At 43.7% G+C, this 15789-nt stretch overlaps 5 protein-coding genes across 12 annotated transcripts; 2 read left to right on the top strand and 3 right to left on the bottom strand.

Annotated features, from left to right (window-relative positions):
- Positions 1 to 529: 529 nt before the first annotated feature.
- Positions 530 to 8982, bottom strand: CRMP (Collapsin Response Mediator Protein). Of its 7 annotated transcripts, none has more exons than XR_015270239.1 (13): positions 8822 to 8982; positions 4791 to 4878; positions 4654 to 4717; positions 4317 to 4507; positions 4178 to 4254; positions 3957 to 4091; positions 3832 to 3894; positions 3545 to 3691; positions 3051 to 3289; positions 2296 to 2519; positions 1759 to 1994; positions 1226 to 1699; positions 530 to 1158 (listed from the first exon to the last, which is right to left on the bottom strand). XR_015270239.1 is itself a non-coding variant. In XM_020943879.2 (12 exons), exons 2-12 carry the CDS (start codon positions 4867 to 4869, stop codon positions 1079 to 1081), a joined length of 1785 nt encoding a protein of 594 aa, XP_020799538.1. In that variant the 5' UTR covers positions 4870 to 4878; positions 8822 to 8982; the 3' UTR covers positions 530 to 1078. The 7 variants fall into 7 exon arrangements, 5 of the variants coding, with proteins under 5 accessions (XP_020799538.1, XP_020799541.1, XP_020799540.2 ...); XR_015270238.1 differs by lacking the exon at positions 8822 to 8982 and adding an exon at positions 7295 to 8022; XM_020943879.2 differs by lacking the exon at positions 2296 to 2519.
- Positions 8983 to 9514: 532 nt separating this feature from the next.
- On the bottom strand, positions 9515 to 11243 carry Rheb (Ras homolog enriched in brain). Its single transcript, XM_020943891.2, has 5 exons — positions 10848 to 11243; positions 10571 to 10642; positions 10253 to 10460; positions 10061 to 10190; positions 9515 to 9990 (listed from the first exon to the last, which is right to left on the bottom strand). The coding sequence occupies exons 1-5, from the start codon at positions 10894 to 10896 to the stop codon at positions 9901 to 9903; spliced, it is 549 nt and encodes a 182-aa protein (XP_020799550.1). The 5' UTR covers positions 10897 to 11243; the 3' UTR covers positions 9515 to 9900.
- On the top strand, positions 11223 to 12458 carry LOC110177245 (uncharacterized). The gene has a single exon (XM_020943889.2). The coding sequence runs from the start codon at positions 11408 to 11410 to the stop codon at positions 12338 to 12340; it is 933 nt and encodes a 310-aa protein (XP_020799548.1). The 5' UTR covers positions 11223 to 11407; the 3' UTR covers positions 12341 to 12458.
- LOC110177244 (phospholipid phosphatase 5) lies at positions 12441 to 15055 on the bottom strand. Of its 2 annotated transcripts, none has more exons than XM_020943888.2 (4): positions 14706 to 15055; positions 13603 to 13922; positions 13110 to 13528; positions 12441 to 13050 (listed from the first exon to the last, which is right to left on the bottom strand). In XM_020943888.2, exons 2-4 carry the CDS (start codon positions 13860 to 13862, stop codon positions 12641 to 12643), a joined length of 1089 nt encoding a protein of 362 aa, XP_020799547.2. In that variant the 5' UTR covers positions 13863 to 13922; positions 14706 to 15055; the 3' UTR covers positions 12441 to 12640. The 2 variants fall into 2 exon arrangements, with proteins under 2 accessions (XP_020799547.2, XP_020799546.2); XM_020943887.2 differs by having other exon boundaries at positions 14301 to 14847.
- On the top strand, positions 14990 to 15718 carry LOC110177247 (uncharacterized). Its single transcript, XM_020943892.2, has 2 exons — positions 14990 to 15491; positions 15546 to 15718. The coding sequence occupies exons 1-2, from the start codon at positions 15166 to 15168 to the stop codon at positions 15691 to 15693; spliced, it is 474 nt and encodes a 157-aa protein (XP_020799551.2). The 5' UTR covers positions 14990 to 15165; the 3' UTR covers positions 15694 to 15718.
- The last annotated feature ends 71 nt before the right edge of the window (positions 15719 to 15789 follow it).

The raw sequence follows: 15789 nt of genomic DNA, 5'->3' as shown, positions 1-15789 counted from the left end.
GCAATTTTTGTGGTATAAGTCGGACCAATATAATTAAAAATATCCTTATGGGGTACCGTTTGAAAGATATTTCTAATTAATTAATATCGGTATTTTACCTTTAAATTTTCGATATATCAAAGTAATCAGTTTTTCCGTTTTTTTTTGTTGATATATAAGACTTTGCCACCTACATCGCTTTTTTTTTGTAAGTTCTTAAGTCTTCTCTACTTCGCAAAGTAGATTCTTAATTGGACCCCAATATAAATACATTTTAAACAAGTACTACCCCCGAATTTAAGAATAAACTGTATATTTTTTGGTAAAGTTTATTAGTTGGATTTTTGTGTTCTGCTTTTGTTGCATTTGTTAAATGTATATAAAGTATGTGTATATAATAAATAGTTTTGCACATTTATAATTTTCATCGAAAAATGATTACAGTGTCTAATTGAAGACGTCTTATCCTCAGAGATGAGTTGCGAATATTTGCTCCCAATGTGGCGTGATCGGTCTTAGGGACAAATCAAGTAATCAAGTCAAATGAGTATTCCATTTCGAAAGCGGTTTATATCGACAATCGATTGAAATAGTATAATATTATTATTCAACTGAATTATCCTTTAGAGCCTTTTGATTTTGCTTGGATTGCCTATTTTAGCTTTCAAGGGTACGAACAAATTGTGCTAATCTCCTTGTAAATAAACAAAGTATTTAAAAATAAACGTACATACGTGTTCAACAAAAAATATCCTTAATAAGCACTTTGTTTGATTTTTGGTAGTCCTCAATTAAGGCAATCGACGATGTTACCAGCAATTAGGTTTCTCCAAATTGTGAAGTTTAACAAAAGGTTGATCAACAAGAGGCAAACTAACGAAGCAGGTTGCACGATTCCTTCTCAATAGGTTTTGTGGCTATATGTTTATGTACTTATTATGAAATTTGGTTAGATTACGATTTTGTTTCGGGGTTCTTTATATTAAATGCCAGTTTAGTTGTCGTATGAGCGCAGACTTTGGCTTACACTGTCGTCGGAGATTGTGCGATTCCACACCACATCCGCACACCCTATGATGCGACGTCACTATTATGATCTCTACCAGAATCCGGAAGACTTGCCGCCAGGTGGGTTCTTTACCTTGATGCACGCTCGAACACCAGATCGGTCCAGTTCCTCTGTGAATATAGATTTGCGATTTCTTTAACAAAGCTGTTTATATCTTTCATATTCATCATATATTACCGCTTATGGAGAACGAAGACTCCTGCAAGTCACGTTTCCCATCCACGCGCCCACGCACCGAGGGTGTGCTGCACAGCGAACCCTCGGCTGGCATGGCCAGGTTTCCGGCCAGCATGGCGCTGATAGGCTCCTGCACTGGAATTTGAATATCCAGCTCGGCGAACCGCTTGGCCACATTGCCGTTCTGCTTTTCTTCATGCGGCTCCTCTGGCTGCGATTGCACCTTACCCTCAATGATGTCGTAGACAAAAGGCGGACGAACCGGAGTCGGAATAAAGCGTCCAAAGCCCTCTGCCACGCGAACATTTCCTCGTTCGGCACAGATGCGTCCACGTACTAGAACGTACTCGCAGATGCCATGGACGGTCATGCCCTCGAAGATGTTAAAGTCACAGGCATGGTGGTGTGTGTCCTTGGAAATGGTTCGGGTGGCATTTGGATTCCAAATCACAATATCAGCATCCGAGCCAACAGCTAATGGGAAAGGAATAATAATTATTGATTGATTTTCTTTTTAGGGCTTTAAGATTTACCGATTCGTCCCTTCTGCGGATAAATGTTGAAGATCTTGGCCGCGTTCGTGCTCGTTACGGCCACAAAGCGACAGGGATCAAGAAGGCCGGCGTGGACACCCTTCTCCCATACCAGCGACATTCTATCCTCAACGCCGTTAACTCCGTTCGGGATCTTGGTGAAGTCACCCTTGCCCATCGCCTTGTGCTCCTTATTAAAGGTGCAGTTATCGCTGCCAGTCAGCTGCAGGTCGTCGCTGTGAGGAGAACGTCAAAGATTTTTTAATATCAGGGAAGTGAAATGATCCTTGATTAGGTCAGTTAAACAAAACGAAACGAAACGAACAGTCACCACAGGGTGGGAGGTGCAACGATCATGTCTTATGGTCGAAGACTTACTTACTTTTAGAACCTGGAAATTTAATCTTATTTCCTTATTTTCTTTAGATTTTCAACCAAATAGGTAGGACTTCAGTTGTAGATTCATACAACTGAGGTCTCCTATATTGTCCTTTTTATATGGTGACACATAAATGAGCAACTTATGATGATACTTACTACGCCAGGGACTTCATCAGTTGTCTGGGCGTCTCGGCAGACTCCCGGATCGGCGGACTGGTGATGCAGTAAATGCGATCCCCCTTGGGCACACCACTCATAGAGCGACCCAGGGAGCTGGCTAGCGTCTCTCCGAAGACACAGTAACCGCTGCGACGGGCACGACCCACGAGCTCGGCGGATGATTTGCTGGTCAGGCCGGACACAAAGAGCGGAGTCTTCATCTGGGCGATGGGTGAGCGTGTGAGTGCAAGCATGGGCAAACATGGAAACGTCATTAGATTGGATTAGTGTGTTAGGTCGAGCCGGAACGCAATCAGTGGGTTAATTTGTTAGTGGATATGATACAAGCAGGCATAAGCACAGGCCCCGTTAGTATGCAGATTAGCTATCATCAACATATGTATATAATACATTATCCCAGGACCAGAGACCGTAATCATTATGTGTACCCAAAAACTAACGAAAATAGGTAATTGAATATATAAAAATAATTAAGCCATTGCCAATATTTACACATCAAATTAGGATGAAAGCTTTTTAAAAGATCTATAAATAGCAGTCTCGAAATGTATCGAATTGTTTTTAAATCTTAAAATCCTATATTTTCGTCTCCAATTTCGATTAATTACTATTATATCGTTAGGTTTAAAAGCTCCTCGTTGACTTCTTTTTGACATTTATAATTGATAGAAATAGTTTCCTTGATGTTTCTTTTATTTACGGTCCCCGTCCTCAATCCGAACAGCACTTACTTCGCCAACAGCTTCATCAAAAACTCGGGCGTCGTCTTGTCAGGCCGCAGGGGCGGGCTGAGCACATGCGCGGCTTCATGATCAAAGCCCAGGTGCTGGCAACAGGTCGCATCCGTGCCCAGCGCCGCGGCCAGGGTCTCGCCCATAATGTAACGACCCCGGTACCTTTGGCGGGCCCTGGCCAGCTCAATGCCCGCCGACTTGCTCATCACATGGACCACATACAGCGGACAAGCGGCCTGGTAGCCAAGAGTCGGGATATTCGTTTATATCGAGGGGTTATATCGAGTGCCGCATACCGCATATATAATATGTACAAGGGTGCATCATACACAATGGAAATAATAAGAAATCAAAAAGTGTAACATATAAATAAACGATAAGTATAGCACAGCCTGTTTCAGCTGGCCCGCTACCGACATCCACATCCACCACTCACGCTCTCATCTCTCCTCTCCCGCCGGCTAGCCACCGGCACTTGGGAGTGGTCTTACCTGGTGGGCCAGAACGCAGGCGCGGTGCACGGCCTCCGCCTCGACTTCCTCCGGCCGGGACAGCTCATGACCCTCCGGTCCATTGATGCCTTCGGCCAGCAGGCGTTGCGTGTTCTTGGCAATAATATCGCCATTCTCGGCATGGACCTGTATAGGAAGTAATAATATTACTCAAAAGTACTTCTTACGTGGTTTCAGTTTATAATCAACTAACTGAATATGTATTTATTGTTAAAGATACTACTGATAATGTTACAACTAGTTACTAAATTAGAAATTTCACTTACCATAGCCACACCATTCAAGTGTCGAATGCGCTCAAAGACATCTAAAAGGTCTGAATCGTTTAGCTGTTAAGTATAACCAGATTATTATGGGCTAACATGGCTTAAATTAATCAAAAACAGCTAACCTGGTAGAGACCCTTGTAAGCCATGAATGTTTTGAAGGAGTTAACTCCAAGCTCTTTGCAGAGAATACCAATCTCCTCAGAGACCGATTTTGACCACCAGGTGATACCTACATGCAAACCATAGTCGCAACATACCTTGAAAACAATTAAAGGAATATTATATTACATTCACAGATATTAAAATCAAGTTTCTTAACATTTAAGGAGCCTAAATCTCGTACCTTGGGATCAGCCCAGCTGCGCCATTTGTCGTAGGCCTCGATCATAGACTCATGTTTGTTGGGCAGAACAAAATCGACTGAAAATATGACAATTGTAAGCCCCTGGTCCTTGAACATGGATTAATGCCATTATGCTTACTTATCATGGTGGTGCCACCGGCAACGGCAGCCTTGGTACCGTGATAAAAGTCATCCACGGCAACGGCTCCGCCAAAAGGCAGCTGCATGTGCGTGTGGGGATCAATGCCACCGGGAATGATCATAAGCCCGCTGGCATCAATGGTTCGTACTCCTCCTGGTATCGTGATTTCAGAAGCGGGTCCCACAAACCTGACAAGTTATAGATTATTAATTAACTAAGCTTATATGAGGAATGATTTATAGGGTATATTTCTGTTACAAGTTTCGGAGAACTACAAAACTAGTAAATTGTGGAAATATACTAGAGTTTTTAATCCCAAAATCATGGCACATACTTGATAATTCCATCCTCGATGTAAACGTCCGCCTTAAACGATTTATCATGGTTGACGATCTCACCTAAAATAAAAAGCAATATATTTGTTATGTCGGGTATGTATAGGCATCACACTGGGACGGATGATAAGCTTACCATTCTTAATGTAGACACGATTCGCGGCGCTCTGCAAGTGAATGGGCACCTTCTTAACCGGTTTCGGGCTAGTCGACATGGCGAGAGTCTGCAGTTAAATAAGTGAGTAACTGTGAGTGAACGAAAAGCTAGACTGGGGAGGATTTCCCCCATTTCCCACAGACAGAGACACAAGCACGCGAGCGAATAGCCAGGCATTCATTCATTCATTCAAATGGGGTTGTTGGGCCTTTTGTGGTGGCTTATGAGTCATCGTCATCAGAGGCATCGCCTCCAGGACAGGCTCCAGACACGTGCCGTACATTAAAAACTGTGCAAACTAAGCCTAACCCCTATGTGTACTCAGAGAAATAATCAATTGAGGAGCTTTGTGGGACTTAAGATATATCTAAAATTGTACATCCCTGATGTCCTTCTTGGAAAAATATTGAACAACATGAGAAGTCTTGACATAATTGTGATCAAACGACTTTAGTGCAATTAACGAATTAAGCTACTTAATACCTTTAGTCAGTCTTTATTTATTTTTAACACTCTAATGAACTAGGAAATTTTCATTATTAAAACCTTTCCTCCGAGTGTATATGTATGTAGCGAATCGATAGGTATTATGACCCCGACTTTCCACTGATTACGATGATACTGATGACGAGGCTGCGGACCCACAGTGCAGCAGCAAGGCAAATGTCATCGCAGCTCGTTTGTCTTTTCAGCAGATTGGTTCCTCCACTCGTCAAGCGTTTTGTTCCGCCGCCAGACAACCGAACGCGACACAATATAGTAACTGCATAATGTGCCAGGCAGAATTTTAATGTTGCGCCTAAGCCATTACAAGGGCCATCTTCTCCTCCTCCTCTCGTCCGACGTTCCGTCTCCGCCCCTGTTTGCGCTGCAGTTTTGGCCCAGTACAACGCAGCCAACCGGGCCAGCGGCCATTAACCTTTGTTGCTGAAGTGTTATATGGCCTACCCGGTTGTGGCTGTCCCCCTCAAGTACTCCCTATTTAGTGGCGAGTGTTGCTGTGATGTACTTCGGACGGATGGTGACTCGAGAATGGCATTGACGATGGCCCCAAGACCAAGCCCAAGCCAAGAAGTTCAAATTGTGCCACACGAGTACAACAAAGCGACCAAAAGAGAGTAGGGAGTTCGGTGCAGGAAGTATTTGTTATGGGTCTATGAATATACGAGGGCCTCCCATACAGCTGCGGCCAATGGGACAGAACCACTAGCACGCAATGTGGGCTAAGGTGATTTATTCTGTCGTTGGTATTGCAAGCAGGTAATCCCATGAGGCGAATCAGTACTGCAGATATCCACAAAACAAGGCTAAAAGTACTTTGTTTTTCATATACCAGGCTTTTCTTAAAAAATAGATTGTATTTCTTAGTACTTTCTGCTATATACTATATTTTATCTATAGTGAGTTACATTTTATTTACTCCTAATGTTAATAAATTTGGTTATGAAGTATGTATATAATTAATACAGTAGCTGTAGGTGATAAGAAACCGGGATGAATTATTTATGCAATCGTTACTGGTGCAGAAATGCCACTTGCTTACCAAATGACAAACCGTTGTCATACAAGTTTAACTTGTTTTTTGAAACTTTAAACATTCGATTATTAAACTGACATGTATCATATATTCAGCTTTGCCAAAATATCTTTTGCGAAAGTGTGCATTGTATCCATGGGTTACCATTTAGATGCAAGGGTATCTTAATCATTTTTAAAACCTCTTCTGCTTGGCAAGAAAGTTCTCCTAAATTGTATGCAGATTTAAAGTGAAATTAACTAAATATAGCCAATATTTAAAAGCTAAAGCCGCCAATCGATTTATATAAAGCTTCCTTTCTTGTTAATTGGTTATTAGCCACAAATCTTGGCAACTCAAAATATGTAGATCTATATATACATATATAGATAAAGAATCCATTATCAGATGCTACAGTTTTCACCGCAACTGTGGAAATGCCTACTTTGTTATGGTAATGATTATTGGGGGTGCATGACGTGTTTGAAGATGGCTACATTTCATTCATTCAATTTACACTGAGGCCGGCCGCCTGGTGATGGTTAATGGTGTTTCTCCCTGTTTCTGTGGAGGTGGACGCTGAGGCATATATTGGATTAAGCGAGCACTTTCCCCTTTTTGACGACGGAACATCCGAAATAAACAGAAGCCCGCTTTGCCGAGTGCATGTGTTTGGATGCAATGAACTAGATTATCTGTTAGCATGAGTATATATACTATATACGATGCACTGTCGGGGTATGTACATGTATAGAAAACACACAAGTGGGTTTGTAGGTACATAATGCAATTAATGCAGCCGCATTAATGTAGGGGAAAATGTGCAAAGCTCATTCTCTCTGTTGTGTCTAAATTTTGTGGGTCGCTGGTGCTCTCTATAGGCATACAAGTTTTTTTTTGTTCAGTTACAGTTTTTGTTAGCTTTTTGTCGGCCGCCTTTTTAAATATTTGTGCATCAATTACTCACACTAGCTGGACCAATTAAGCACTTGGCATGACTCTCAGGCCAGGCCATGTTGCAAACATAGAAGTAATGGCTGCACATATTTTACTATATTCGAGATAAGCGATTAATTCTGACAGTAAAACAAATGTGGGTTAGTTTTCGAGTTGTCAGTGCAATTAATCAATTTAAGTAAAGTCCTAGGCCAACAAGTTATCTGTATTGCATGCCAGGCCATGCATAGTTTAATATTTCATAAATTAATGTAGCTCCTTTTGTTGGTTAATCGAATTTTATTGTTACTATTTAAAATAACTTCAAAATAGCTTCATTATCTAATTTCTTATCTTTAATGGTGTCCATTCTATTGGAAAGGTAAAAATATATTTATCAGACAGATAAAGATATTAGTTTATAATTTGGTACAGTTAGGAACCTTTATTAAAATTGTTAATTTAAACTCTTACAAAATTTAGCAATTGGAGCTTTTCTTCTCAGTAAAGTTACAAAATAAACTCAAATATAAAGGTCCCAAAATATTTCTAATACCTTTATCAGCCCAAAAATGATTTCAATAAAAGTGGCACCTCCCTTGACAGCAGATTTGATTTGTTTAGGAGCAACAACCAGGCTTTATAATCTCGACCTCTCTTATCTGGCGTGGGACTGGGATCATCCTGCCAGCCAGATGGTCGAGCTGGGTGGCATGTGCGTGGATTATGGACCACTTGGTGCCTGTCCCACTATTGACTAACTTGTCGCACTTATCGCGAGCAAGTGTGTTGAACTTAGAAATGAAATCCTGACCCCGAACGCAGACACCCAAGAGCGATGTATCTGATTGTACATAGGCACGGACAAGTACGTCAATAATAAAATCAATTCCCCCGAGGGGGAACGTTCATCTCCACAGACGTCGCAGCTATGCGGTGCCGGTTTTCCAGAGTACAACGACTCCCCGGCTCCACCTTGAAGCCCCCCACTCCCCACCCCGTTTGTTATTAAATCGATAAAAAGGCTGCGAGCCTGAAAAGGCAGCAAAAAGAAAAGCCTCCGCCCGGCGGCCGTACCTGTACCGGTCCATGTTCATATGTACATGTACCCACCCATCGGCTGTCGGAGATGAGATGTGTTCATTGCACCTGATTAGCGGATTGATAAATGCAGTTGTGCCGATGTGTGCACACACTCGGACACACATTCAGGTGTACACAGTAGACGGGGTAATGTATGCCATGCATTCAGTTGAAACGCCCGCAAGTCTTGTTGCTCTCAACGCGGTTATGGAGAAATTTCAATTTAACGGCCAAAACATAATGGCATTATGTATACTTATGTGTGGGACCAATAAAATTTGAAAATAGAACGAGAAACTGTGAAAATACCCACGCATTGCGCACAAGTATACACAGACACACACACAGCGACACACATACACAGAGGGCTAGAAAACACAATTGCAATACAGAAAATAGAGGAAAATACACTCGCTTTTCCTCTTCAAATCACATTCACAAATTAATTCTGCACTTGCTCCCCATCGGCATTTACCGTTAAGGTGGCTGTTGAACAAAATCTCACGCGATTTGGCAGCTGAACGAATTCAATTTACACGCACCGTACAAGTTCACCGTTTGAAAATCGAAAAACTTTTAACGCGTAAAGTGTAATGAGAGCAGTGTGGCCAGATATGTTTACTTTTAGCTATTTTTGGTATTTTTAAAAATGGAAAAGCTTATGGAGTTTGCAACTAGGTTATAGCCTCAAAAAAGCTTTTTTTAATATTCATCTAACATATTCTATTAAATATATTATATGAGATAAGTTAATTTTAAAAAATAATAATGTATACATTCTTGATTATATCTATTTTTAGCATTTCTCTTTTATATTTAGCCTGCTTTAGCTAATTGTTGTACAGACAGTCCGCTTTTCATGGTGGCATTTGTCAGCTGATCCGTAACAGAGCTGTAACATTTACTTTCTCTGCAACACTACATAAAAATAACGAACAAATCTGTGTAAAAAGTAATTATTTACAAATTTTATATATCCAATTAAAAAAAGTGCATATCGGATAATTGGTAGAAAATTGTCTTATTGTTTAAATGAAAAACATTTTTTTAACCTTAAATGATTGTCTCATCATTATTTTACCTGTTATCAAGGATTAGGTGAGGGATATAGATATTATACTTTACCTGATATTTTACCTGTTCTATTTTTGCAGTTAAACAAAACCGATTTATATATTACTTGGAAAAATTATATTTAAATTGAAACTATAAACAAAATATTAGAAGCTGTATAAATGAACTTTGTAACTGAAATGTTATTGTGAAAAAGTGTACTAACTTAAACCTGTTGTATAGCGCTAAAAGCGGACCGCAAAACCTGCTGGGCAGCAATTGCGGCCGCATCTAAATCAGTTGACGTTGGTTATTTTCTGTATGTGGACTTAAAGCTATTAGGTTTTGTAAATTTTCCTGCTGCGCACAAGGGGCATGGCCTGCCCCGTCAACGAACGCTGGGCCCAACTGTGTAGATAAGACATAATCGATTTTCATATTGCCATTGCGATTCGCCACAATCCCAACAGTTCCTAGTGCCAAAGTTTCAACTATCCAGCCTTATGATATAACGCAACTGCTCTTTTCCTGGGGGCTCCCGTTTTCGTTCTCAATCAGGATCAGTAGCTGCTGGAAAATATCACCCACAGACTGCGGGCAATATGAGACACATGTTATTAAATAACTTCAACTTAATTTCAGTTGAGCAGCAGGAACTTGCCTCGTTTTGTTTGGCGGAGGTTTCGAGAAACGCTGCTCGCCAGGTCTCGGCCAACTTCTTGCCCTCGTCTGTCGAAACGGTGCGTTCCTGGTGCAAGTCGGTTTTGTTGCCCACCAACACCACAGGTACACTGTAGGTAAAGAGTTCTAAAGTGAGCAAAATCCTTCATTAATGACACCTTGAAAGACATACTATTTCTTGCCCATCACATCCAATAGCTTCTCGTATATGATCTGGACCACCTCAAAGGACTTTTGGCTGGTTATCGAGTAGACCAGCACGTAGCCGTGGAAATCCATGCTGTATTGCACCGGGAATATGCTGTACTCATCTTGGCCGGCCGTGTCGATGAGCTTCACAGTGTACTCCTGCGAATTGACTTTTGTGTGCGTGCTAAATGCTGTGAAAGAAAAATACAGGCAGCTTGTATCGAATCTGCAGTAATTGGGTCGCTGTTCGCTTCTGGGAAATCCCCGGCCAGAGTTGCACTTGCTCAGATGCTCTACTCACTGTTCTCGATGGTGGGGTCATAGGAGTCGACAAACTGGCCTTCCACGAATTGTATACTGAGCGACGATTTTCCTGCAGGTGAAGGTGAAGGCGCAATTGTTATATTGTTGTATGGAATTGTTCGTAGTTCGCAGAATTCGTTGTTAGTGCTGTTGTCAAAATACTACGCAATTATAAGCGCCAGCAGCAACAACAACACAAGCTGCTGACTGACGGAGTGGGTGAGGTATGGTACGTACTGTATGTACATTGACTTTGATTTTGTCGCAAAACTCACCCACTGATCGGTAGCCCATGACGGCTATGTTGCGCTCCTTTGGTGGCATTTTCGAGGATTGATGTGTTTTCAATTAAACTGAGATTAACTTTGGTTTTCGGGGCTTTTCCACTCTTCGTTTTTCGAATTGTTGTCTCTGCGACTTTCGTTTGTGTGCCTGTGTGTGTGTGGGTGCTATGTCTGTGCGCCGTGACCGTGTGAGTACACAAGGGTATTATTGCTTATTGCTGCACGACACTTGCTCGGTATACTTGTTGCTATCACAGCTATGGGGGTTTTCCAACGACTTTTAATTTAATTATTATGTATTAGATCTTCGAAAACAGCGACTTGCTAGAGCTGGAAAAAAGACTGATACTCCATCGATATTGTATCGCATTTTAGTTTTCAAATATCGATCATTCGTTGCTTTCGGTAGTTTATCCACACTCATCGTCTCACGTCCAAAATATCGTCGCGCGCACACCTCTAGCCAAGCAGCTGTTGTCAACAGCGTTTATCGTGAAAATTTGTTTAATTTGGGAATTTATAAAGCGAATCAAGTCGTTTGCTCCCTCGGAATGGGCTCGAAACGCCGAAACATCGAGGACGAGTTGTCCCGTTTCGAGGCAGAGATCTCCAAGCCTCCATCACGCAACCTTTTCGTGCCCAACCAAGTGCGGCCTATCATCGCCGCCAACACCTACAACAATGTGCAGCAAAAGTTGCAGCAACACCAACCCACGGGTGGTGGGGGTTCGCGGTTAACAGTGCCACCGCCTCCGATCCCGCCGCCACCCACATTCATGTCCACCTTTGTGCCCACGGGCAGCGGCAGTGGGTCATCGTCATCTGGCAATCATGGCAAGCCTATGTCCGCCACGCCGGTGGTCCTGAGCAGCGCCCCAAAGCTGTACCAGTGCAGGCAGTCCGTTCATGTGCCAACTGTCGCCGCTGCGCCCTCCATTGACATCAACGCCGTGTCGTTCGACGTGACACAAAAGCTGAAGAAGCTCAAGGCAGAGAAGTCCGGCCCGAATCCCATTGCCGAGGAGGCTATCAAGGCAGCTCGCGCCTCTTCGGCGCTGCAGTCATTTCAGACAACAGAGCGCAAGAAGAAGGACCGGAAAACTGTTCGGATTGCTGGCGGAAGTGTGTGGGAGGACACCTCACTGGCCGATTGGCCCGACGATGATTTCCGAATTTTCTGTGGCGACCTTGGAAATGATGTAAACGACGAAGTGCTTACCCGCACCTTCAACAAGTTCCCTTCGTTTCAAAGGGCGCGTGTGGTGCGCGACAAGCGAACCGGCAAGAGTAAAGGATTCGGATTTGTCAGTTTCCGGGAGCCGGCGGACTTTATTCGTGCCATGAAGGAGATGGACGGCCGCTACGTGGGCAGCAGACCGATTAAGCTGCGCAAGAGCACCTGGCGGCAACGCAGCCTGGACGTGGTCAAGAAAAAGGAGCGTGAGAAGCAGGTTCTCCTGCAGGCGTTCAACTCCATGAACTGAATCTGCCTCTGCCTGCGTCCGCATTAATTTTTAGGCTAGTTTCGGTCACTTTGAAGTAGCAAATTTGTTTTCGACATTGCTGGCAAAGATGAGCAATAAATTTACTTTTAGCAATCGATGTGCTGACAGCATTTTATTGAAGTGACTAACAACTAACCCTACCCATTACGAGGTAACCCAACAGCACAACAAATAGGATGCACATACTTGTGGAAGCTTCATTAGCGATGGCTTGATAAGTTAAGAGGAGCAAGAGCCTAAACTGGAAAGCGATAATTGACTATGTAATACGTAAAGCTTTTAGTACCATTTGGATGATTCCTTGCCCCCGAGGAGAGGCCGTCGCACCGTGTCACTCATAGTCCCGATGTCTTGGTTCTTATCCTCCTCGTTCCCTGCTAACCTTTGGTACTGGACTCCCTCTTTCTTGGACCACCGGATTAGCGGTGTACCGGCTTCGAGCCCAAAGATGGAGGGATAGTACTGCCTGTAGCTGGCGTAGCCCGCAAACAGGCCAAGCAGACCCCCGAAGGTAACGTCCTGCCAGTGGTGATGATAGTCGCACGTTCGACTAACTGCTACCAGCAGAGCAATCAGCAGGGGAATCACAGAAATACACAGCCGCCACGTGTGTCCGCGTCCTCGGGCATCAAAGGCGTGCAGCTTGGCGCCAATATAATAGGCGATAAAACCGAAACTGGCAAAGGCGACTGAAAGCGGTGAATAAAACTATTAGCTGGAAACTCAAACAGCATCACAATTAACTTACACGACGAGTGTCCGCTGGGGAAGCTCTTGCGTCCTTCGTTTATATCTCCCGCAATGCCAGTGCAGTTAAAGTCTAGAATCGATGTGTCCAAGCTGGTCGACGTTGTGTTCAGAACCATGACACCGTCGGGAAAGCAGCGGTAGAAGTAGTCTGGTCTGGGTCGACCCACTGTTATTTTCAGTATGCTCGTGGGTATGCCGTTCATGCACAGTGCCAGAGTCCAGGCCCAGCTGGCAGCTCTAAAATCCCGCTTGTCCTTGGTAAACCAGTAGAAGGCAAGAGTAACCAGAAACGGGGCCACTATCACCCAGAAGAGCAGCTCCCCGCCCTTGACAAAGTCCGGTCTCCTGGGATTCTTGTAGAGCCAAAGTTCCTCCTGATGGATTTCCCGCTTGAATGCCGTCATCGTCTCCAGCTTACTGGAGATAGTTGAGATGAGTCATGAATGAGAGAGGTTAAGTTCCGTTCTGTTTTTTTTCGAAAATAAACTCACAAGAAGATCAAGACAAGGACAATGCGGAGAACAACATCAACTGCATCGCTGAGCTTCCGGTTGGCCTGACTAGGACTAGGACTCCGTTCTCTATGTTTCTCCGGCTGTGCAGAGCTACTGTGTGCATTCATGGAAAGCTCGTTGCGCCACATTCCGTCACCGCTGCTCTGCGCCGCTGAATGCCCAACGTCCTCAGCGGAACTCTCGCTGAGGGTGCGTTTGCTGGTCGTGGATTCTTGACCTTCCTTTCCTGCCGACATTTTGAGGGTCCGCTGGGTATTGTCACTGGTTGTCTGACTACGTCTTCTGATGCTTGTCACCTGAATTATTGAAGAGATAGGGAAGTAGCCGCGTCATTAATGATTGCACTTTCGGTCAAAATAAACATAGAAAAGCTCTATATCTATGCTAACTGATGGTGCGGATCGAAATGATAACGCATATCTTGTGTTCTTCCGGGAATAAAATCCCAGCGTAAGCCGATAGAGTGGGTATAGCGTGAGTACACCGTCCGATTTCCGCGATTAGATACACACTCCAAAGCACGCTCCGCGTCAATGTTTGTCATCAAAACGTGGTTACGTATAGCAGGTACATATGTATGATATATGGCCGAAGTGTCTGGGAGGGAGCCTTAAGCACACACATTGGGGCTTTAATATGTTGGCGTCAGAAACAATATTGGCTAGCTGGCGCACCTGTTCCTCGGCAATAAGTGAGATATTGCCGTTCCGACTACGTAAGTCCCCCGTGTAGCTATCGGGCATTATCGCCAGATCGCCTGGGATGGCTGGGCTTGACTTTGGAACTATTTGCATTGCGCCGGGACCGACTGGGGTTTGGGGCATCCACTTGTTGCTCTCGACGAACGCGCTGCTTGGCATTTAACTGATTCCGACTGCAGCTAAATGCTAATTGCTGAGGGCTTTTTATAAACTTTCTCTAATCTCGCGACAGCATCGTAAAACAAACAGCGAAATAACCCCTCTCCGCCCGCCAGTGTCTTTCCCGCTCGCTCAATAGAAAACATCAACAGCTGTTTGCCCTTTTAGTTAGGCAAATTTCACGACAGTTTTCAGCTTGCGGCGGTGTAACAGGTTTACCTGTTAATTAATCATGCTCGTGGCGGCAACAATTACAGCTCATTGCATTTTAAGACTCGTTCGCGACAAAATTACACATCTTTTGGAAAGTTAGGAGCTCTGCGGTGTCGGTTGGTTGATGTGACCAAAGTAGCGGAACGGCAAACATACCATGACTCACAGGCTCACAGCTGATTCTGGTGCAAACAAAAAAAGACCAAAATTTATATTCATTCCAAAAGTTTATGTGCTAATCTGATTAAACTGGTAAATAAATTGGGTAAATGGGTAAAATTAGAGAATGTAACGGATTGTTAATAGGCCAGCTCGATTGGGTTTTGTATTGTTATCGTTGGAGCTGCCAACTTGGCGCTGCAGTCTAGCTTCAGTACAGACAGGGTTGTTATGGAATCATATGATTGAAAATTTTGGTTCGGAGCAATAAGTAAATAAGCAATTAAGCGCAGTTTGGTAAAAAAGAATGGCGTCAACTAAAAGCGATAAAGAGGCCGCCGGACAGCTACTGGATGCATTGTACCTGGACATGTTCCATCTAATCGAAGAGCACACCCAGAGTCGAGTAAATCTGGAAAGAGCGAACGCCAGTGGAGCTATTCTATTGGCTCGTACTCGATTCCAGCACGGAGGCAGTAATTCCGTGTCCACGGCCCAGATTCCCACGGAGAACAGTGCCGAGTTCAACGCCCTATGTCGGGTTGTCGACTCCGGAGATGGTACGGGAATCAGCATTGAACGTCAGGCGGTTGACAAGTCCAAGGGCTACGTGGAGCCCCTGCAATGGTTCTCGTAAGTTCTGATAATGGTCAAATGGGTCGATGTAATAACTTCACTTCTTTGCAGGGTTCTTCCGCCCATGAGTTTACGAAATGCCGTGTCCAAATTCAAGAATTGCGTAGAGCTGGTGGCAGAGAGCGCAAATCTGCAACGACAACTGGGTGATGTCCTGGAGTGGATCTCTAAGATGCGCCAGAGTCCTCTGTTAAAGTAGATACTAATAAAAGCATTAAACATAACATTCCCGACCCGTAAAGTATTCTCATCAGGGAACATTGTAATATTAAATAATTATTTTTAATAGAATTAA

This window comes from Drosophila serrata, unplaced genomic scaffold, assembly GCF_035046125.1.
Source record: "Drosophila serrata isolate PLE 108 unplaced genomic scaffold, ASM3504612v1 contig_156, whole genome shotgun sequence".
NCBI lineage: Eukaryota > Metazoa > Arthropoda > Insecta > Diptera > Drosophilidae > Drosophila > Drosophila serrata.
Note: the sequence above shows the minus strand (reverse complement) of the source record. Positions and strands in the feature narration are given on the sequence as shown.

What these genes read in the sequence shown, in the direction of transcription:
- CRMP (XM_020943881.2), bottom strand. Translation starts at nt 7,372, where the DNA reads ATGTGCAGCCATTACTTCTATGTTTGCAACATGGCCTGGCCTGAGAGT. An exon ending in TCGTGTCTACATTAAGAATG is followed by an intron (nt 4,718 to 4,790) that starts GTAAGCTTATCA and finishes TTTTTATTTTAG; the next exon opens with GTGAGATCGTCAACCATGAT. An exon ending in CCTGCGTTCTGGCCCACCAG is followed by an intron (nt 3,290 to 3,544) that starts GTAAGACCACTC and finishes CTTGGCTACCAG; the next exon opens with GCCGCTTGTCCGCTGTATGT.
- Rheb (XM_020943891.2), bottom strand. Translation starts at nt 10,896, where the DNA reads ATGCCACCAAAGGAGCGCAACATAGCCGTCATGGGCTACCGATCAGTG. An exon ending in GATGTGATGGGCAAGAAATA is followed by an intron (nt 10,191 to 10,252) that starts GTATGTCTTTCA and finishes CTTTACCTACAG; the next exon opens with TGTACCTGTGGTGTTGGTGG. An exon ending in CCTCCGCCAAACAAAACGAG is followed by an intron (nt 9,991 to 10,060) that starts GCAAGTTCCTGC and finishes TATTGCCCGCAG; the next exon opens with TCTGTGGGTGATATTTTCCA.
- LOC110177245 (XM_020943889.2), top strand. Translation starts at nt 11,408, where the DNA reads ATGGGCTCGAAACGCCGAAACATCGAGGACGAGTTGTCCCGTTTCGAG.
- LOC110177244 (XM_020943887.2), bottom strand. Translation starts at nt 14,486, where the DNA reads ATGCCAAGCAGCGCGTTCGTCGAGAGCAACAAGTGGATGCCCCAAACC. An exon ending in CACTTATTGCCGAGGAACAG is followed by an intron (nt 13,923 to 14,300) that starts GTGCGCCAGCTA and finishes TCAATAATTCAG; the next exon opens with GTGACAAGCATCAGAAGACG. An exon ending in GTCCTTGTCTTGATCTTCTT is followed by an intron (nt 13,529 to 13,602) that starts GTGAGTTTATTT and finishes AACTATCTCCAG; the next exon opens with TAAGCTGGAGACGATGACGG.
- LOC110177247 (XM_020943892.2), top strand. Translation starts at nt 15,166, where the DNA reads ATGGCGTCAACTAAAAGCGATAAAGAGGCCGCCGGACAGCTACTGGAT. An exon ending in GAGCCCCTGCAATGGTTCTC is followed by an intron (nt 15,492 to 15,545) that starts GTAAGTTCTGAT and finishes ACTTCTTTGCAG; the next exon opens with GGTTCTTCCGCCCATGAGTT.